The following is a 21,735-nucleotide window of genomic DNA, read 5'->3' as shown; positions in this document are numbered from 1 at the left end:
AAATGTTGCTCAAAGTTTTAACAATAAATATTAATTTAGTAATACAATGTTTGCTCTTTGCACTCTTTGCGCGGCACAAAAGCTAATGCTTTTCCTAAATTTTAAGATTTAAGTACGGCCCCAAGTCCAGCTTTAATATACAAACATACGCACACCCAGATGCGTATAATTTTGCTTTGATCTTAGTCTTAGGAGCTATCTAGAACATCTCGTCTCATCTTTTGCAATAGCAGCGCAGTTCGGTTACATTTAGATATTAATCATCTTAGGTTATTTAGAATCGTACAATGTATATTGATTATGTTATGCCATCAAAAATTTGTAATACTCGCGTTTGCTGACGCATATAATTATAGCTATATAACAGGAACCACGTAAAAATGCACAAATACTTAGAACATTATATCTTTCTGATTTCGGTTTCCACATTAATTACAACATCAAAGTGTGAACTCTTATGCACATGTATACATATAAACTTTTGATCTATTGTTGTTTAAATAGTAGTCAGGTAAATCGTGGGAGGAATTATTGTTGCGCATAAGTTTGTTAATGATTTAGAATATACATTTGACTTCATCAATATTTCATTGGCTGCCAAGGCAATCGATTAGTTTGCGACCACGGATCGAACGAGGGTTGCTTCACAAATTAGCAGAGATCATAAATACCAGACCACCGGAGTTACGGGGTCTGGATTAACCGACTTCGGTGTCCCGAAGGGAGCGCCTTTGGTAGAGCTTTTGAAACGGCCTAAAAACCAGAACCATTTTATAAAGTTTGATTACCAAACGCCTTTTGTTCGGTGACACCCTTAACCCTAAGACATTGCGATTATGACCTACATAGATTCAACACCGAGATTGTCAAAAATATATGCATATCGTACTGATATTAGTAGATTGCCGCCAATGCTTTTGAGGTTTGCTTTGTTTGGTACCAGTGATGGGAGGCGATGGACTAACTAAGCAAAAAATATTATGCACATATATAGTAGAAAACCTGTATGCAGTATATATATACAACTGTAATATTACTACGTAAAATATATGCAATTACAGGTACTCGATATCGAATTACTGAGATTCTTATGCAGGACTATTTAATGCTTATTGAACATTAAAATATGTATAGTGTTTACCTATAAATGGCTTTAGATTTGCAGCTGTTGATTTATATATTTGATTTGATATATCTCCTTAATGGTACAAATATTGCGTATTTTTGGAATAACGTACTAATACATCAGTATGTAAAAGGCAGTTATTGCTGAGTTTGAGAGTTAATTTGATCAGTTAATTAAATGTACGTGCAGTTTATTTCCAGCACATTATGTTCTCTAAGTATATGCCACTCCTTTGGCCTTGCTTTCTATCTAGGTAATAACCCATCACTGGCTTTCACTACTACCACTTCCCTTTGCCCCTAGAAGCTCTTGCCCGCATCATGGATGCGCTTCCGGCGACTGTCGCGCCTCCTGTAACGATCTATAATCCTCGAGCGATGCCTTTCTGGGCACAATGCCTCCGGCGAGCTGTCCACCTTCTTCATCACGATTCGGAAGGTGAAGGTGTGCTTGGGCGAGGCACTGGCCGCTCGTCTCGGGGACGGTGGCTCGAATTCACTGCCGCTGGAGAAGCCGCAGGAGGAGAGCGGGGCGCCGGGGTGGGGCAGTGGAACAGGTCCGACCGGAGCGGCGCCAGGAACTCTGGGCGTTCCATTCGTATAGCCCGATGGGGTGGACATGGACCCGGTGGACAGCTGCTGGGTGAGCACGGAACTGGGTCGCGGCTCGAAGATGGAGGCGCATCTCTGATCGGTGCAGAGGAAGGTGCGCACCTCTCTCTCCTCCTCGCCCTTTTGGCGGACAGTGAGGGGGAAGTGCTTACGACTGGGATCCCCGTATGGACTTCTCTGGGGTTCCGGGGGATAGCCATAGCCGTGGGGATATGACCCACTGGAGTCGTAGCTATCCCTGGAGCTATAGTTCGAGGAAGTCTGCTGAGACAACGGACTGCGTGCCCGGGAGAAGGCACTGAATTGGGAGACGTGCAGCTGGCGGAAGTTCTCCGTGCGCTGTTTCTTGCTCATCGCCGGAAACGGAAGGCTGGGCGATCGACCACCGCCCTCGGTGGGTGTGTAGTCAAAGTGGGTCTCCAGCGAGGACTTGCGGCCTCCGCAGGAGGAGCCGGATCTTTGGAACGTCTCCGCATCCACCAGCTCAATGGAGCTCTTCCTCAGATCCACGGCCCTTCTGCCCTGGCCTCGTTCGTCGGTATCAACAATCTCAAAGCTTGAGGTCTGGTCCTCGTAGCTAGTGGATTGGTACCGCGAGATGGAAACATCAAAGCTGGTATCCCTGGACGAGTAGGGACAATCGAAACTGGACTCCCCGCGACTGGACTTGCTCCACTTGCTCTCCACCAGCTCGAAGCTGTCACCCCCGGAATCCAGGCGCTGCAGGTTTATGAGATCGGTTTCCGTATCCACACCGGGACTGCGGAGCTGCTCCAGAAATGGGGAGCGAGGCGGATCGAAGGAAGAGCGGCGCGACGGCGGCTCAAACTCGATGGTAGGACACTGGAGCGGCTTCTTAGCGGGCTCGGCCGCCGCCAAAGCTGCGGCTTCAGCTTGGGCGATGGCCAGATCCGCATCTTCGGTCTCCCGCCGCAGTGCCTGCAGATTCACATAAACTGGTTCTGGGGGATAGGCTTTCAAGATCTCTACCAGCTCGGCGCGCATGTCATCGGGTATCATTAGGTCATTGGAATCTGATTCCCGTTCCTCGCTGATTCGCGGCTCTATGGGTTCCCGGCTCTCCGATCGACGGGTGAAGTGATGCACTGCGGCTGTTCCGCCTTCGCCGTTGAGGGCAACCACTTTGAGGGAGTTGGTGACCTCCTCCACAAACTGGGCCATGGCTGCATCGGTTTGTTCCACCTCCGTCTCCGCTTCCGCATCCTTTTCGGCGTCCTCTTCCTTTACGGCCTCGGGTTCTTGCAACTCACGGAGCCTCTCATGCTTGATATAGGACTCACCTACCTTCTCGAAGTGGACATTGGCCAGCTCGAAGGGCAGTTCGTCCGCCGATACACCTACCTGTTGCTCCGCGTTGGCCTGACTTAAGTCCGCACTGGGTCTCTTGGATCCGGAAGCTGAACTCTGCTTCTGCTTCTCCTTCTCCTTTTCCTCCTCGTCGCGTTTCGTCGACCTCCTGAGCCTCAGAGACATCTTGGCGTAGTGGGTGAACTTCTGTGATATCTTCGGCTCAAAACCCACCTCGGACATTTGCTTTTGGACAGCACTCTTGGCGGCCGTAGACGACGCCGCTGGACTGGCTGAGAAGGTGCTCTGCCGGATCAGCGGGCCACCGGAGGATCCGGACTCCGCTCGTGTGAAGGCATTTGCAAAGCGGTTGGTTCGGCTACTCAGATGCTTAGAGGGCTTCCTCACAAACGCCAGAATCTCACGCATCACGCTCTTCTTCTCCTGCGGCTGGGCGGCCTCCTTTTCCTTCTCCTTTTCCCTTTCCCGGGCAGCGGCCTCCGCCGCCTCCCGCTCCCGTTCCCGTTCCGCACTCTTGTAAGTCTCGGCGGGATTGGAGACGGTTATCGGCGGTATCGGGCCCATGGGCGAACGCTTCTCGCTGGCGAAATATATGGGTGTGAAGAGGCTTATTGAGGGCCGCTTGAGGCCAACGAAACCCGCATCTTCCGGTTCGGTGGCCATGTCCTGCACGTGGACCGTGGATGTAGGGCTCCTGCGGGTGCCCGGAACTCCAAATTGGCAGCCAAAGTCTGTGGGAGCCACTGCTCCCAAAGGCGAACGACGTTCCTGGGTGTGCACACTGAAAGTGGGGCTACTTCTACGGGGCTCTCCAGTAGGACTCCTAACTGTGGGACTAGTCATCGGATCATTTGGTGACCTTAAGCCGCTGCTTGGGAAGAGCGGACTCCGGCGCCCTTGGGGACTGCGGTCGTTGAGACCGACAGGACTTCGTCTGCCCTGGGTGCCCAGCGATATGGAGAGCTGTCCGCTATTCTTCCGGCGACTTGAAGCGCGGAGAGTTCCCTGGCGCGAAAGCGAGGTGGGCGTCTTTTGGGAACTGCTGCCCGGACTTTTGGACTCCGGCACTGGCACGACCGGACTCTTCGGCGTCAAGGGGCTGCGCTTCTTGTCTCCATTCCCGGAGGTCAATGAGGTATTCAGAGTTAGATTGGGTGCATTGTTGGGACTTCGCCGCTCCGAGGGACTGCGTCGCGTGCGGAAGGACTGCGACTTGGCTTTCCGGATCTTGGGCAGCGACTGGTGGTGGTGACGGTGGCGGTGGTGTGGCTGCTGGGACGACGAGGAGGAGGAGGGGCCGTTCAACTTATGTTAGTTGCTGTGGTGCGGACCACTCGTCGGGTCGCTGCTGCCGCTGGAACTGAGTGTGGTGTTCGATCCGTACGGATCTAGGGAGCTCTGGACCGACATCGAGCGACCCTGGTTCTGACGCGCACGCCTCACTCGGCTAGAGTTGGGAGACAGCTTTCCGGGGTCGATGCTTTCTGGGTCTGCCTGCAATGTGTAGAATCAGACATAAAGGGGACAACAGGATGGATGGACGGAATGGAGCGCATGGGTGGCGGCGGATGGTTGGATGGATGGACGGAGAGAAAGATGGGCGGACAGATAGATGGACAGATGATGGCGTGAGTGACTGAGTTAAACACCAAGGAAGCAGCGCAAAGCAATCTAGAAGCACAATGCAACCCACCTGGTAAGCCAGCGCGTTCATGATGATGGCATAAGGAACGAGGTTCAGCGGATGGATCTCCCGCATCAGCACGTTGGCCGGAATCTTATGGAACTGGATGTACTCGCAGAACGTGCCCAGGATCTCCTTAATGTCGATGTTCTGCCGGGGGAGCAAACTTTTCAATAGAAATCTCTTCAAAGCTCACTCGCTTTAGAACCCTTACCGGATTGTTGTCATAATACTTCTTGCTCCACATCAGAGCCGCTTGGAATTTGGTGAATTCGTCGGCCCGCAGCTCCTCCCTGGCCAGGATCAGGCGAACCACGTGCTGTGGCAGCAGCGTGAAGCTGCCCAGGTTCAGCACCTCAGTACCATGCTCATCCACGAACTCCAGCACCTTTTGCACCAAGGTCTTGGTGCACTTGTACTGGATATACCGCTCGGCCGAGGCCAACAGGGCGCACACGGTATCCACGTTGATGCAGCACTGCACGAATCCCGCACAGGCGCGACGCAGTTCCTCCAGGCCATAGTAATCGGCGGCATTCATGACACCTTAAAAAGAGGGAGTCTCTTCAGTGCAGATATATTTACAACTAATCTAACAATTTACCCAGCAGAGTGCGAGGCTGCAGGGTCACGCAGCCCGTGTGAATATACTCGATCAGTTGACGGAACACGTCGGGTTCAAACTCCTCGATGATTAGCGTCTGATGCTGCTGACCTGAGGGCTAAATTCACAGTAGGTCAGCATTGGTAAGTGAGTAGTACAAAGTTGAAGAAGCTAGCGGTGAACATAACAACAACAGGTGCAAAGTACATAACTTATAACCATTCCAATTGTGGTTAACTAATTCAGATAGTTAGATTTTTATAGGTAATATAGCTCAAAGTCTGGTAGCATTTTAAAAGAAGTTAGGTTTCAGAACGATTTTGAGGACTTGCATAGGAGAACGAAAATTCAACAGAGGTTCAGCGCACAAGAACTTAGAAATGAAGCGAGGATTAGTTGGGAAAATCTCAGAAAATAGCACAACTAGTTTATAAACCACCCCAGCCATTCTGGGCATACCATTCCTTTGTTTAAAGAGAAATCAAATGATTGGAAGCAACACATCTACATTAAGCCAATTACAAAGGAAATGCATTTTATACGAAAGTGGGACTACCTTCGAAGGACCGAAGTTCTAAATATCCTTGCAGATATATTCATGAAATTATCTTCTTTGTTTTAACTATATTAACTGTTAGGTCGTTACTCGCTTAGAGCATCAGCAGTGTATGCTTGTATTCTTTTTACTACGTTAGGATTACTCTGCTACTCTCTGCAAGGACATCAAAAGGACATCCATCAATTACGACACCCACACAGTTACATTAGAGTTACAGCGACAGCGACTACAGATACAGATACACATACACGCACAGAGGTAGTATTTGATGCTTGGTTACCTCGGGTATCGGAGCTAATTGTTGGGTATAACCGGTTCTCTATGATTACGGATATGGGTTGCGGGGTAACGAGGACGAGTACGATGAGGAATGGTGGTTGTCACAACAGAAACGGCACGAGAACATTGATATCAGTTAAATGGCTTTTGCTGGCTCACGACGTATTTACACATAAAAGAGGATGGAAACAATTCGAAAAAATGATACCGAACCAAACAAAACTGGGCTGAACTGAACTCAAGGGAACTGAGATGGTGGATACGAAAATAACCCCAATGATGCAGACCCACACGGCAAAATGCAAAATCACACCGGCACTCACACACACCACATACACACGTACATACATACATACATACGTACGTAGGTAATCCCCCCGCTGGGTAATCGATTATGGATGAATATAGAACACATCTGCGAATACGAACCTGTTGTGCGGCATTCTGCAGATTGAGCAGGGGCTCCGAGGAGCGTTTCAGGAAGAGGCGCAGCTTGTTCTCCTTGGTGGAGGTTTCCCTCTTCCGCTGGGGCGAGGGGGCAGCGTATAGCATTTTGGCGAACACTCGGGATCGGGATGCCAACACGGCCTGGGCAGGAAAAAATCTATTAGACTTTCTAAAAATTTCCATTTAATTTTGTAGTAAATTAGAACAAATTATATAGCACCAGGAATTATATATAGGAAGAAACGCATGCTGCGTAACTCAAAGGGCTCAATTATTTAGGCGGCCAGTGCGGCGATTACGCAGTGACCTGATTTCTGGACCCAAAGGATGATGGTGCACAATAGAACATGGGCAGTACATAGCACAAACCTTGACGGCGCAGACGGGTTCGCGGGTATCGCCCACCAGGAAGGTTACGTCACACAGCTCGGGCATGGAGGCCAGGAACTTCATGTCCTCCGCCAACCCCGTCTTGTTCTCGAAAGTCGAGAGGTCCGGCTCTGCGTCAGCCATGCCGGGTAGAATCAATGCCTCGGGCATCTGGGTTTACTGCAATCACGTACAGTTGTTTATAAATAATAATAATATTGAAGGCATCCATCAGCTGTATTTAGCTCGTTTGTAAGATACAACTATCTTGTAATTTTCGAAATAAGGAGAACGTCAAAAGAGTTAGTTCATGCATTCATCTGTTTCAAGGCTGGACGTCCTTTTCCTACTATTTCCTTTATGCAAACAAGATTCTGGATCTTTAACTACAAAGCTATTGAAAAAATGTGCAATTTTTAGTTAGTCGGCAACTACATTTAATACCTTTAAAAAAGTTCGAAAGTATAATTTTATCTTCACTCGCAGCTGTTTTAGACTTTAAATTATTTCAAGTTTAACGCATACGGCATAAAAGTATCTTTAAACAATCTTAAGGATTTTACTACCCCGCCGAGCTTACTTTCTAAGCCAATCTACGCGTAATTGAAATATCTATAAATATTTTCTAGCACTGAGCCGTTCAGAGCGCCAGTAATTAAATTGTAATTCACTTCAACTTTAAGCCCCACACAGTCTGATGCCCCCAGGCACGTCAGCTCCACGCCAATGTTTTCCACCTCCCCCTTGGAGCAAGGCAAAAAAAAAACATATAGAGCCCGTAAGCGCCTATAAGACCTCGCAAGGAAACCGCACAGCCTCTGTCACAGATTGTGTCCTTGAACATGGCTGGAACACAACTAAATTACAATTACCATAAAGTCGGCAAAGGAACGGGCTAAAGGTAAAAAGGCAACCTCAAGTGCCAGCAGACAAGGTCCTGTCGCAATCAACTACGCACAAAACAACAACAAAGAACAGCGAGTGGGCGTGGCAGCAGCCTTGCTGCGGGCGATGGGTGGGTGGGGTGGTGGGTGGTGGTTGGTGGTTGGTGGGTGGCTGGTGGTTGGGCGGACTCTAGACAATGCAGAAATTCGCTGCATACTTTGGGGCAACTATACGTGAAACGGCGATGAGGGCATGCATTGAAAATTGGAAAAGTTTGGTTCGGGTCAAAGTTTTCCCGAAGCAAAGATTAATTTACCTGTTCTCTCATTAACAAATATCGATCAAATAAAACGGCTTGGAAAGTTTTCTATTCATACTCGTATAACTCACCCACATTGACAACTTACCTGTTGCGGGGTGAATTCAGATTCTGGCACCTCTTCCCACAGATATTAAAATTTTTAAAGTTGAATGTTACACATACAGTTTTGTTATCAGCTAGCTAGCTATGCTAGCTAAATATTAAATCATTTCGACTGCAATTCCAAAATTGAGTAAATTAAGAAAATGGAATAACAAATCGCTTGCCAAGACAATTCAAAATTATTTACAAAAGTGTATGATAAAAGATTACGAAAAGTTCTCGTGTTCACAGTACAATTTACAGCATGCCAGGAACTGAAGGTTAAAAAGACGAAGGGCGCGGGGCTTTTGGATACAAAAATTGTGCTGTGTATAATGTGTGCCAATAAAAGTAAGAAGGGAATACGAAAATGTTGTATATGCCACGCATAAATCAGAGAGAGAGTAAAAGAGAAGGTCGAGCGAGGGGGTACAATTTGATTGGATTTCGGTTAACGTGTGGAAAATGGTTGAAACTTTGCAGCTGAGGGTTTTCCACTAACTTTTTTCCCAGCCAAGTTGTGCGCCAAATGCGAAAAATACCAAGCTGTCCGATTTCCGGGTCGCTGGGGCGTCTCACTTTCACTTTTCTCCAAGGATTGCGCTGTGTGTGTGTGTGTCTGTGTATGATGTGTGCTTGTGTGTTATCTGCGTGTATGTATTGGTGGCACAACCAAGGCAACAGAAGCAACACCGAGCACAATCACTCGTCCGTGCAGTCACACAAACGACTGTCCAAAAAGGCAATTGGATTTGCCGCAGGCCGTAAACACTTCTAATCGCAAAAAACAAAGTGCTGTGCTGAAGCTGAAACTGAAGCTGAAGCTGAGGGCCGATAGCAATAATTTGATTTTTCTCTACTCAGGCATTCGGCCAACACGCACACTCACACACCCACACAGAAAGCAGAAGCGTTTTGCTGGACGAGAAATGAACCGTTTTGCACGAGGCACAGATGCGTTCTGGCCAAAATATTCGTGTCTACCTCTGAGGAGGAGTCCTTTTCGAGCCCGCAGCTCCTGCGCATGTCTCACGGCCATCGATCCGCCACGACGGTGGTGGCCTCCAGTTCCCAGACCACCCCATTCCTGGCCAGCGCAACGTGGCCCACAGCCACTTGTTTGCATCATCGCGTGTTTATCCCGCCGATGCGCAGGCGCCGCCAAACATAAACAATGCCCAAGCCCAACGGATGACAGTTACCCTCTGACAGTTGACAGTTGGGTTATCGAACCACTTGACATGCGCTCCTTGGACCGCCGTTGGCCGCCAGTCGACCAGGGCCTCGGATTTCGGTGTGCGGTGGCAACCCGCGAGGCACTTGAAAAAAAGGCCACGAACCGCACAGAAGATCCAAGGAATACGGCAATACTTTCGAATTCCTTGGGTCCTTTTTTGATTTCTTCAGCATTCTCTTGAACGCAAGAACGCCTCCCTTTTGACGGCAAGCTGTGAATTTAAAAACTTTGAAAAGCGAAAGTCATTCGGCTGTACATTCGACCTCAACTTGTGCCTTTTCTCCACTGATTTGCCCCACTGTGATCTTCAGAGCTCCGTTTTTCGAACTTCCGTTTTGCTTCAGAGATTGCAGCTTCAGCCGCAGAATCATTAATTACTTTCGCAGCTACCCCAAGCGAAAAGAAGCAGTCGCAGTGCCGGCTAAAAATATCTCCCCCTGCGGCACAGCGCACATAAATCTACCGGCTGATCGGACTAGCCACCTCGAGCGGCAGCAGCAGAAGCAGCAGCAGGTAGGCCAGCCGGAGGTCAGGGGTCAGGACAAAGGCTGCACAATGTCCAGGCCGTGACGCCACATCCCCGCGGCGATTGGTGAAACGCACAAGTCAATTCCAATTGCATTACCACTTGACACGTCGCGACGAAAACAAATAAACAAACACGAACCCAAGGATGCGGCAGCCGTGAGAAGAAATACACACGAAGAACGCACCAGCAGATACAAGTGCGAGTATCTCGTACAGCAGTCGCCAGATGAGATGGACTCAGTTCGGGTCGCCAGTTCTTCGGTCGACGCCTCCGCATCGGCCTTTAGCTTCTGGCCGATCTCAGCCGCCTGCTGGGCCACAGCTCTTGTCAGTAGTCAGTGTTCAGTGTTCAGTATTCATCGAACTCGAACAGTCGCATTTCTCAGTCGCCCAGCGGATGTTGCACCACAGGAACTAAAGAGATATCCACGAGATAGATTCTCGTTCGCGTAGTCGAGAAACTGAAAGCGAAAGCCGTGGCATCTGCAAGATACACGCTCGTGTGCGCGGCTTTAAGTGAATATAATTGAGAAGCAAGTGTATAAATAGTTGGATAAACTCTTTCTTCAGCCGCGACACGTGCCGGGCACACGTTTCGCCGTCGACTAACTGCGTGAGTTTTACCCCTATAAAATTAAATATCTATTTATAATTATATATGCACTATGTTGAAGTGCATCTGCTAGATGCGAACTGCGTATACTGAATACTTTATGTGCCAATTTGCGCATCTCTAAACATTTTACGGGACCGTTTGCTTTGGCGAAATAAGCAAAACATCAAAGAAAGGCAATTATATTTTCAAAAATAATAGAAAAAAAAGCTCGGCGGAGCTTTTGAAGGAATAATATTTAGTTGAAGATATTTGTATATTTGAATTAGTTGAATTAAAGACTTCGTACCGCCGTATTGGGACTAAATATAAAATTCGACACGCTCGTAGTTGTCAAAGTGGATGCTGAGTTTTTCTTCTGATCATGCCCGTTTTTCTTCGCTCTGCTTTCGATTGCTTTTTGTTGTCTGCGATTTTCTACAGCTGCCGACGGCACTTATAAATATATCTGCATATATTAGCGTGTTCTACAGATATAGCATCGCACGTATGTACATATGTACACACTCTTATCTGCGCGATTCTATATTAATTTTCGCTTACTTGTCGCTACGTCTGTGTTGCCCATTTCCGTTTGTTGTCGTCATTAATTGATGTTGTTGATGCCAAATAAAAATTATATTTCTGTAAAAGAAAATAGCGTTTTGTACCAGCGAAATTTTCTAAGAAATAAGGCTCAGTAGGATAGTATAACTGAAAAAATTATTATTGGAATTTCTTTTTTGATATTAACTTCTTTCAAGCATCGATTATGCATTCAAAACAAACCCCTTGTATACATTTTAATTTTTAGCGAACATCCATTTGACCTTTTATCATGCATGTATCATGATTTCATTTACAAATTACCATTGGAAAGCAGAAAATTCAATTATTTTCCCGCGAAGTGCGAGTCTGGCCTTTAAAGCCTTGCCAATGGCACCTGTTGGTGTCGAGGCAAACGCACCTTGCGTTAAGACCAGGCTTACTTAAATTACAAGTGTCCGGCTTATAAGCTAACACGTCACCATCTCCGAGGGGCGAAACAAGACCAAGATAAATGCATTTGTGTCGCATCCGTGACTCTGATTAGGTGATATTACATCGCCGGACGAAAGGACGCAGGAGGCGCAGGATGGGGTCCTTAATGCACTGCAAATTGAAAGAGGAAACGCAGCTACGACTGAAACTGACGCACAAGCAGGCCCATCGGCTCCCCTCGAAACGGGGGGTTTTCGCCACTGCAGCGGCTGATGGAGCTAAATTCAATTTCCAGTAGTTTGCATTAATTTCCCGGCTTATGCCGACCGCCAGAGTGCGCCACTGTCGCAGCCAACCCCCCATCCCCCCATTTCCCTTCCATTCCGCTTTTCTCACTTTCACATGCAATCAGAAACAGAAACAGCAACAGCTTTCGCTGGCTGAAACACGGGGAGAACGAGTGAGCTCTGTGGAAAATCCAGCGAGTCGGAGAAGAAATTTCCTCAATTTCCAAATGCATCTGTGATTGTGCGCTCGTGTATCCTGTGGCTCGATTTCAGGCGCAGGATATTCGTTTAGCCACCGACGCGAGATGCCGATGCCGATGCCTAGGATGCTGGCCGGGCTTTAACGAATTTCCCCACATTTCAGTCTTCGTTTGCCGAGCGTCGTGCGCGCAAGTATCCCTCAGAAACGCGGATAGACGGCCTCCAAAAAATAACAAGATATACCCAAAAAAAAAGTAGATAAATCTGAAGAAAAACAATATATGTAGTACCACCAACAACAGTGCCAGAAAAGTTAATACTATAAAATAGAGCAAATGCAAGCAGCAGCAAATGAAAAAGAAAAGGAAACGTGAAAAGTTTAGCTGAAAACTTCATTTTCTTCAAATAAAAACCATATTTATCCCAGAACGATACATAATTTAAGAGAAGCAGAATTTAGAAAATTTCGGAAAAGCCACAAATCAGTGCGTAATGGTAAAAGCGATTACATATTCGAAACTGAGATGCGAAAACATTGCTTTAAATTTGAAATAATGATGAGCAGTGAAAAACCGAATGAAAAATTTGTTGAGCTGCAGGAAAAATTTCGTTACTTCCAAGCTTGAATGCGCGTGTGTGTGTGTGGTGTGTTTTTTTGTGTAGTATCTTTTGTGCGCCTCGGCTGCTCTGTATCTGTGAGATACGCAAAACAATTTGTCTGCGCCATTAGTAGCGAAGAGTGCCCTATGTGTGTGTGTATCCTGCGCAGTCAACGATACCGAGGCTGCGTCTCGCATCCTGGCAAATCCTTGCCACCATAGCCATCTAAACTGGAGTCGGGCACAGCGGGCAGCGCAATATTTGCGGCGTTGACGCAGCCCCCACTCGCTCCTTCTAATGTAGTTGTTGTTGTTGTTGTCGGTGGCCCTGCTCCTATGGCGGCAATGTGTGTGTATCTGCAAAATACGAAATACAGACCACGGATACTGTCCATGTGCTTGCGCTCTTTTGTTGCTTCACTTCGAAATTCTTCTAAAATATTGTGGCCTCCGATCAATTTTCTTATTATTATTATAGAAAACTTCGGTTGAGAGCTAAATAACATTTTTTATATTTCCTTGACTAGAATCAATTAATATCTGTTAATTGACCACTGTGTTCGAGTAATTGTGTCTTATACACAAGTCTTGTAGTTTTTTATGTATAAATAATTGTAATTCTCAAAACTGGAATACAAAGTTTACACAAAAGTATAATATTAAAGTTAAAGAAATACCTTTAAACAAGCTTTCAAGAAATTTTGCCACTTTTTACTTGCTATTATTCTTATAGATACCATTTCCAAATTATTCATATATTTATATTAAAATCAAAATATGGAACTAGTAAAGCATCCTGGCACTACGAATTTTTGCCTGAATTGAAAGATTGTTTCAAGATTAGATACAAGTAAATACAATTTAAATCAGCATTTTATACTATTGTAGGTAGAACTAGAAATTAATGAACGCTTTTTGCCCACTCTACAGTTTGAACTTGATCTTTATAATAGGTACATATGTATGTCCAGTTGGTGGGTTCCCAATTATGCTCCAGATAAAAAATTCGCGCAAAATCTAGTTTTCGAGTGGGCTTCGCTCAGCATCGTAACCCTCGTAACTCTGCCACTTGTCCGTGTCTTGAACTTTTGCCTCAACTCGAGTTGGCTTCCTGTTGCAACTGTGGCGGCGGCGGGAGGAAGGTCCTTTTGCATTCATGTGTAGTTTCAGCTAGTTGGCTTACCGCTTTCCCGCTTACCGTTACTCGCAGGACTTTCAGCTTCAGTTGCGTTTCCGTTTTCTGCACTCGCTGCAATTCTCCAAAGAGAGGGGATGGGGGCTGGAAACCATCGAGTTCTCGCTACATTACCATTTCGCTTTTTTTTGCTTTTTACGAGGCGTGTTTTTAGCTCTCTTTGAGCGTGAGTGTGTGTGTGTGAGTGTGTGTATTTACAATTCTGTTTTGTTGTTGTTTTCGCGACAGCCATTTTGTATTGCATACTTTGCGTACTATGAAGTTACACACACACATACCAAGAAACTTTCTTTTTTATTTGTGTGGAAAATTTCCCGACTTTTTCGCTTTCCCAATATGGAATATATATTTTCGTTATTTCTCGGGTCTTCCCTTAGCCAAAATAATAGAAAATGCGAAATAGAGAAAGGCTAGTCACAACAATATCACTTTCTTACATCTCCTCCTTTCCTTTTCTCTCTCTCTCTCTCCCACTCTCTTACACACTTACATCTCTGTTTTCCCTTTTCTTGCTTCTCTACTTATAAGTCTAATATTCAAAAGAAATTAGAAAGAAAAATGTAAGCTACAACATCAAATAAAATAAATGCAGTAGTCGTTCGGCAGCGAAATAAATCCCGAAAAGAAAATGTGGCAAAATACCAGTGTGTTTGTGGAAAAGCGAAATGTTAAAAGTGATTTTGTATGACGCCCCTTGAGCAGATGAAAATACCTGGGCCTATACAGCGAGATTGATTCGCTCAGAAACAGAAATAATTCTTAGAAAATAATTTTTGTTATGTAGGTTCAGGCAATTGAAAGTATATGGATGTAGAGAAATTTGAAATCAGGCCGCTGGCAATATTATAATAACGCAGAAGCTATCTGTAATGCAATCATTCGGATAAAATGAATCTAACAGTTGAAAATATTGTCCAAACAAGCAAGTCAAGTGATACAACAATTTTATTCAGCCAGTGAAATAAGTAATAATATTTGTAACATATAAATCAAATATATTATACTTTGGTTTAAGTACTACGCCGCTTCCAATGACAAATCACATACAATCAAGCACTTTGGCAAAATCAAGTCGCACAATACACGCAAAATGTATTAGAAAGCCAACTAGAGCAAAGTTAATTGAATACCACAATCGGCTTGTGCACTTATGCCAACTGATTGCATATACTTCAAATTTCGCCAGGTAATCAGGGGGCCTGCCATCGATTGGTTCCTTTTACCCAGAAGGAAAATTCGCTTTTCCACGAAAAACACATTTTCTCTTGGAGGCTTCCCTATTGGATTTTAGGGCCTTGGGCTTCAATTGTCAAAATGTTTGCCTGCAGGGGGCAGCACTTTCATTGATCCGTCGCCAGGACGAGGGCTTCGTATGCTTGTCCTTTGAAAGAGCACGCATGTGGATGTGTGGGTTGGCCGAATCCTAAAACCCCGTGCATTATGAAATGTCATTACGTGGGCTGCTTTATCTCTACTTAAAAGTCAAAAGTCAATTAGGGTTGATTAATCGCGTATTTTAGTTAACAAATTTCACGTTTTATCGACAGAATCACGACAGAGGCGGCAATTAATTAGGAAGCAGAAGGAAATACCCACCTTTGGGTGAAGGGCTTTAGCAATGAGCTGTCTGCACTTGAAGAACTTCAAATGCGCCAAGTGGTCGCAGTCTTTATCGAGGAGTTAAGCAACGGAATATCATACCATACAAACGAATCATACTTTTAAAGGGATTTCTCGGAAAGAATTCTTCATCCTACTTCCGTTGAAAAGTCGTTTAAAAGGAGTGGCTTCAAATATGCCACAGCTCAGGCAGCTGGTGGTGGTGCTGGCCATCCTGTCCCTCCTGGTGAATCCCTCGTTCACCCAGCGACCGCTGATCATGAACCACACCTTCAGCTCCCTGCCGATGTCCCAGCATCCGAGTTTCAACAGCTGGCCAGGTGCATCCGGGGGAAAGCAACTGCGTAATGGCAGGCTCCATGAGCAGCCTTTGCCCCTGCCACAACCCACTCTGCCGGTGGCCACACAGTACGAGGACTACGAGGCGGCACCCCCAGGATCGCGAAGGGATAACAAACGGCGACTGGCTCAGATGGCTCAGCGCCCCGGCAGCGGAAACGGCGGACGGCGCGGCATGGAATCCCTTCGAAAGGAGCTTATGAATCCCTCGGTTGGTGGTCCGGGCGGAGGTATTTCCGGCGGAGGTGCCGGGTATCCCTCGTACTCCGCCACCTCTTCCATTGGCCGAATCGATGGGCTGGGTCAGGGCATTGGATCTGCGGATCGCTACGGAGCCTTATACGACCAGCTGAGGCAGCCCAGTGGAATGGCCGCCATGACAGCCGGTCCCCTGGGAGGACCCTACTCCACAAGGTTCCCCCCTCTGTATGCCGGGGTGGACGACCAGCCCAAGCGGTCAAACCGGAAGAACTCCATCAGCGAGCTATACAAGCTAAAGAAAGCCCTCAACCAGGCGGATGAACCTGCTGGCGGGGTAACGCACGGAAACTTTGAAGGAGATCCACAGCCTTCGTCGGCGGATCCCCTCCAGGAAATCAAGGATCGCATACGGGATACATCCCCAAATGCGGTGAGTTGTTTGAAGGGTATCTATAATTTATGAATCGTACTAATCAATGCTTTCTTTTTGATCTTTAGAACACATATGCTCCCCACACGGATGCCACACCCTCATCAGAGTACGAGTACGAACTGGGCGTAAAGTGCAACTTCGAGACCGCGTGCAGCTGGACCTGGGGGAACTATTCGGATGGTTTCCAAGTAATAACTGGCACGGAATTGTCGAAGAGGAATCTCACAGGCCTACTGCCAGGACCTGCAGCCGATAGTATCGACGATGCCAACGGCCACTTCCTGTACGCCCGCGTGAACCCGTCCTCAAGACCCCTGAATCTAACCTCGCCGGAATTCAGCACCACGATGGAGAAGTGCTTTTTGGAGGTCTACATGCACCAGAGCGACATGAGTCACGGACTTTCGCGGGTGGTGGTGGAACCACTCCACACGGCGGAGAGCAGCTGGGTGCCGGCCGAGATTCTGGGCGATAATGTGCGCCAATGGACCAGAAAGGTATATCGCCTGGGTCGCGTTTCGCGCGATTTCCGCATCGTTTTCGAAGTGGTTCCCGATCTGAGAGTGGGTCAGAAGGGTCATGTGGCACTGGACAACCTGCGCATGGTGAACTGCTTCCCCGAGGGTACAAAGTCGGAGAAGTGCAGCACCTCGCAGGTCAAGTGCACCGCCAGCAAGGTGCCCGTGTGCATCCATTTGCCCCGAATCTGCGACATCACTAGGGACTGTGATGAGGCGGAGGACGAGCAGCAGTCATGTGGTGAGTAAAAACGATTAGGGCAACATGAAAATGTATATTAAAGTCAATGCTTGAATCTGCTTCAGATAAAATACCCTATGGCGGTCGTTGTGACTTCGAGGAGGACTGGTGCGGTTGGCGGGATTCGGGAAAGACAACGCTCACCTGGTCGCGGCACACGGGATCGTCTCCCACCCACGATACCGGACCGGATGGGGATCACACAATGCAGCACTTGCAGAACAACACCAGTGGATACTATATGCTGGTCAATATGAATCAACATATGAACAACTCGGAAAAGAACTCGATTATTGGATTTGCCAGCAATGCGATCATGGTTAGCAAGACCTTCAATCCGCCGCCATCGGTGCACGGAAACCCGGACTCTGCCTATCGTAACTCGTGTGTTGTGAGGTTTTTCATCCACCAATTCGGCAAGAATCCGGGCAGTATCAATCTGTCCGTGGTGGAGATGAAGGAAAAGGAGAACATCACCACCACACTCTGGTGGAGCACCAAAAACCAGGGCAGCGAATGGCTAAGGGGGGACTATGTACTGCCTAACATTACGTCCAAGTAAGTGTTTTAATCAAAGTAATTTTCTGGAGAAAAACTAATCCATTTAATTGTCAAACTTCTTTAGATACTATCTTCAGTTCGAAGCTCGCATGGGCATGAGAATCTACTCGGATGTGGCCGTGGACGATTTTTCACTTAGTCCCGAATGTTTTGGGCTCAATATCCCAGAAGATCAGTTAGGTGGCTACAACTACTGGGATGTCCGACAGAATCTAAAGAGTCCAACCTATAAAGACTTTGAATACACAAACTGTAAGTTGAGGCGTTAGAGACGAATTAATGACAAATCCAACATGAAATGTGCACCACTCTTTTCAGATCTTGAATTAACCAGCTGCGACACTCGTGGCATGATAGGTCCTTCCCAGGCGCAATGCGAAGCTGCCTATAAGGAGCAAAATAAAACGCATGTCCTTCGGGAGGTCCATGTGGTGGAGGACCAGAGCAGCTACAAGGGCATGCAGAAGTGGAAGGTTCCCCACGAAGGACACTACACGTAAGCATATCTCTTTGTCTTGCAGCACATCTATGCTCCAGCTAATGTATCGCAATCCTTTCCAGAATCATTGCCAAAGGCGCCAGTGGAGGTCTGGGTTCGGGGGGCGTTGGCAGCTCTCGCGGATCTGTGGCTGTGGCTATTCTGGAGCTTCACAAGCATGAGGAGCTGTATTTCCTCGTGGGACAGCAGGGCGAGAACGCCTGCATCAAGTCCATGGGAGTTCTAAAGGAAGCTGGTTGCGGCACTGATCACGACCTGGATTTAGCCCAATATAGCTTCCGTTCCAAGCAGGATATGGTCAAGAATATCTATATCGAAAATGGTGCCGGCGGCGGTGGTGGTGGCTCCTACGTGTTCCTCCTCAATCAAGCCAAAAACGAGGCAGTGCCACTTTTGGTAGCTGGCGGTGGAGGAGGTCTTGGAATAGGGCAGTACATAGACGAGGATTTCCAACATGGCCAAAAGGCGAAGCCCCTTCAGGCGCCAGAAAGTGGACAGATCAACGGAGAGCCCTTGAACAAGAAGACAGCTGGTCCAGGCGGAGGATGGCGAGCTAAAGAGGATCAAGCCCTGAGTCCCACCTACGGAGCTGCCCTTCTCCAGGGCGGTCGAGGTGGCCACTCCTGTTATGTGGAACTGGCGGACAATGGAACCTCCGTTCACAGACATGGCCAGGGAGGATTTGGCGGTGGCGGAGGTGGCTGCAACACTGGCGGAGGCGGTGGCGGCTACGCTGGAGGAGATGTCTACCTAACCGAGTCGAATGGCGAGGGAGGAAGTTCGTACATCAGTCCCAGTCGAAGTCTACGGGAAATTAGTGAAATACATGCCGGAGCCAGCAGTGGGCCAGGCGCCATCATCATTATTCCGGCTATCGAGGGCTGTGGGTGCGACTACAGGTGCGTGGCTTTGGATGAGTTCCGATCGAAGGTGCGGTGCATCTGCCCGGATGGCTGGAGCTTAAAACGGGACAATCACACCGCCTGCGAGATCCGCGAGGAGGCGGGCAAGTCCTCCTTCCAGTACCTCGTTTCCATCCTAATGATCTCCCTTGCCGTACTCTTCATCTGCATAGGAGCGCTTATCTTTATGCTGTGTAAGTATTCAATAACTTGCGTTTTATTAATCGGCATTAATTACTGCTTTACATCAGATAATCGCTACCAACGGAAGAAGCAATCGAAGAAGCGCCACAAGATGCTCGTGGAGCAGGACCTTCAACTTACCCGTTTGCGCAACAATATCGACGACTCCAATCTGAACAACTTTAACCCCAACTATGGATGCGATGGCATTCTCAATGGCCACATCGATGTCAACAGTTTGCCCCAGGTGGCACGCGATAGCCTCCAATTGGTCAAGTGAGTAACTTAATCTAATACATAACTTAATGTCATCTACATCTGCTGCCTTTCAATCATTTTCAGTGCTCTGGGTAAAGGTGCTTTTGGAGAGGTGTATATGGCATTATATCGCCATCGGGACGGAGATGCGGTGGAAATGGGCGTGGCAGTGAAAACACTGCGGGAAGATCCCAAGCGGGAAAAGGAGGAGGATTTCCTGAAGGAGGCGGCCATAATGGCCAAGTTTAATCACCCGAACATGGTACATCTGATAGGCGTCTGCTTTGACCGTCAGCCGTATTACATAGTCCTGGAACTGCTTGCTGGCGGGGATCTACAGAAGTTCCTGAGAGAGAACAGGAATACCCCAGAGCGGCCTTCCCTCTTGACCATGAAGGACCTGCTTTTCTGCGCCCTAGACGTGGCCAAAGGATGTCGCTACATGGAGAGTAAGCGCTTCATCCATCGGGACATCGCCGCCAGGAACTGTCTGCTGAGCAGTAAGGGTCCTGGTCGTGTTGTGAAAATCGCCGATTTCGGCATGTCCCGGGATATCTACAGATCGGACTACTATCGCAAGGGAGGCAAGGCTATGCTACCCATCAAATGGATGCCGCCGGAAGCCTTCCTCGATGGCATATTCACTTCAAAGACAGATGTCTGGTCCTTTGGCATTCTCCTGTGGGAAGTCTTCAGTCTGGGCCGTTCGCCATATCCCGGCCAGCATAACACCCAGGTAATGGAGCTAGTGGTGCGTGGCGGTCGATTGGGATCGCCCACCGAGTGTCCCGTCTCCATATACAAGGTGATGGCCGACTGCTGGAATCCCACGCCCGAGGATCGGCCCACATTCATTACCTTGCTGGAGCACTTGACCGCTTGCACCCAGGATGCCAGCATAATGAACGCTCCGCTGCCCAATATTCTGGGACCCACAGCCTCCGAAAGGGACGACACAGTCATCCGGCCGCCCAATGGCGAGGAGTTCTGTTTGGCGGTGCCGGACTACCTGGTACCTTTGCCACCCGGCGGCAGCAACAATCCATCGGTGGCCAGTGGTTCGGGCTACGTCCCGGAATCGCAACGCCAGCAGATAAGCTCCTGCACTCCGCCGGCGGTCACCTCTCCCGCCGCACCACATCCAAGGCCGGTGGAGAATCTCGCAACGGCCAACGGAGATTGCTGGGAGACGTCCTTTATACTACCGAACTCCAAGGTGGAGCCACCAGTGGCCGGAAGTGGCCACGATGTTCCATTGGCCGGCGGCGCGGAGGCCAAACTGATCAGCTTGGACACACCACAGCCCACACCAACCACCATCCAGCCACCGCTGTCCTTTGCCTCCCAGCTGGATGGCATCACGTTGGATCCCTCGGCACTGACCAAGAGCTTGCCCAACGGAAGTACTAAGCAGTCGTATGCCAATGTTCAGGTGAAAAACGAAGTCGAGGGCAAGGTCGTCAATGGGGTGGTGGGCAATGGAACGGTGATGAACGGGGACGTCTCGACGGGATCGGGTGGTGCCGATTCACCATTCACCATTCAGGGCTACGCGGAGCGGTACAAGGACAACAACAATCATTCCGAAATCAGTTGTTAAACGCACTCGAAAGTTCGGTACTTTAAAATCAGGATTATACATCCAAGATCAAGAATATAAATTTCCAAATCATTTGGATTTCAAAAGAGAAGAAAGCCGTAACGCATATTTTATAAATATTTCTAAAATCTTTATAAGATGCCATGCGGTGTTAGTCAAATCTGAACTTCCGGGTAATACTACTGATTTTAGAAGACTTCGCGACCCCCAGAAATTCGTCTTGTGTTGGAGCAATCACAATTTGCTGGCGCCCCACTGGCGCATCAAATAATTTTACTCTCGAATCACAAAGAGAAAAAACAGAAAATTGAGATAACAAAAACGAGTGAGAACTTCTCAAAAAATTGTATTGTATTTTAATCTTAAATTTGTATTGCGTAGAATGAAAAACCAACGTCGGACTACAAAACAAAAAAAAAACTGCAACTAACACGTAAACTTAGTTGGAATATATAGTTTAGTTT

The 21,735-nt window shown here is 47.7% G+C and overlaps 2 protein-coding genes across 4 annotated transcripts; one reads left to right on the top strand and one right to left on the bottom strand.

The window, feature by feature from the left end:
- Positions 1–2: 2 nt before the first annotated feature.
- Positions 3–9,373, bottom strand: LOC6548536 (serine-enriched protein). 3 transcript variants are annotated; one of them, XM_026979981.1, is made up of 10 exons: positions 8,799–9,373; positions 8,301–8,429; positions 7,009–7,188; positions 6,622–6,780; positions 6,194–6,232; positions 5,355–5,472; positions 4,965–5,296; positions 4,760–4,900; positions 4,510–4,560; positions 3–4,335 (listed from the first exon to the last, which is right to left on the bottom strand). In XM_026979981.1, exons 3-10 carry the CDS (start codon positions 7,177–7,179, stop codon positions 1,426–1,428), a joined length of 3,921 nt encoding a protein of 1,306 aa, XP_026835782.1. In that variant the 5' UTR covers positions 7,180–7,188; positions 8,301–8,429; positions 8,799–9,373; the 3' UTR covers positions 3–1,425. The 3 variants fall into 3 exon arrangements, with proteins under 3 accessions (XP_026835782.1, XP_026835781.1, XP_015011736.1); XM_026979980.1 differs by having other exon boundaries at positions 3,100–4,560; positions 9,190–9,373; XM_015156250.2 differs by lacking the exons at positions 3–4,335; positions 6,194–6,232 and having other exon boundaries at positions 4,469–4,556; positions 8,799–9,363.
- An 864-nt stretch (positions 9,374–10,237) lies between these two features.
- Positions 10,238–21,521, top strand: LOC6548537 (ALK tyrosine kinase receptor). Its single transcript, XM_026979979.1, has 9 exons — positions 10,238–10,674; positions 15,437–16,506; positions 16,575–17,268; positions 17,334–17,826; positions 17,894–18,081; positions 18,148–18,325; positions 18,391–19,424; positions 19,482–19,689; positions 19,756–21,521. Exons 2-9 carry the CDS (start codon positions 15,712–15,714, stop codon positions 21,269–21,271), a joined length of 5,106 nt encoding a protein of 1,701 aa, XP_026835780.1. The 5' UTR covers positions 10,238–10,674; positions 15,437–15,711; the 3' UTR covers positions 21,272–21,521.
- The last annotated feature ends 214 nt before the right edge of the window (positions 21,522–21,735 follow it).

The sequence above is a fragment of the Drosophila erecta genome, unplaced genomic scaffold (genome assembly GCF_003286155.1).
Source record: "Drosophila erecta strain 14021-0224.00,06,07 unplaced genomic scaffold, DereRS2 tig00000092-arrow-pilon, whole genome shotgun sequence".
NCBI lineage: Eukaryota > Metazoa > Arthropoda > Insecta > Diptera > Drosophilidae > Drosophila > Drosophila erecta.
Note: the sequence above shows the minus strand (reverse complement) of the source record. Positions and strands in the feature narration are given on the sequence as shown.

Coding starts and splice junctions, on each gene's coding strand:
- LOC6548536 (XM_026979981.1), bottom strand. CDS start 7,179: ATGCCCGAGGCATTGATTCTACCCGGCATGGCTGACGCAGAGCCGGAC. Junction 5,297..5,354: donor GCAGCCTCGCACTCTGCTGG/GTAAATTGTTAG, acceptor CCTCTTTTTAAG/GTGTCATGAATGCCGCCGAT. Junction 4,561..4,759: donor TGAACGCGCTGGCTTACCAG/GTGGGTTGCATT, acceptor TACACATTGCAG/GCAGACCCAGAAAGCATCGA.
- LOC6548537 (XM_026979979.1), top strand. CDS start 15,712: ATGCCACAGCTCAGGCAGCTGGTGGTGGTGCTGGCCATCCTGTCCCTC. Junction 17,269..17,333: donor GGACGAGCAGCAGTCATGTG/GTGAGTAAAAAC, acceptor AATCTGCTTCAG/ATAAAATACCCTATGGCGGT. Junction 17,827..17,893: donor CTGCCTAACATTACGTCCAA/GTAAGTGTTTTA, acceptor AAACTTCTTTAG/ATACTATCTTCAGTTCGAAG.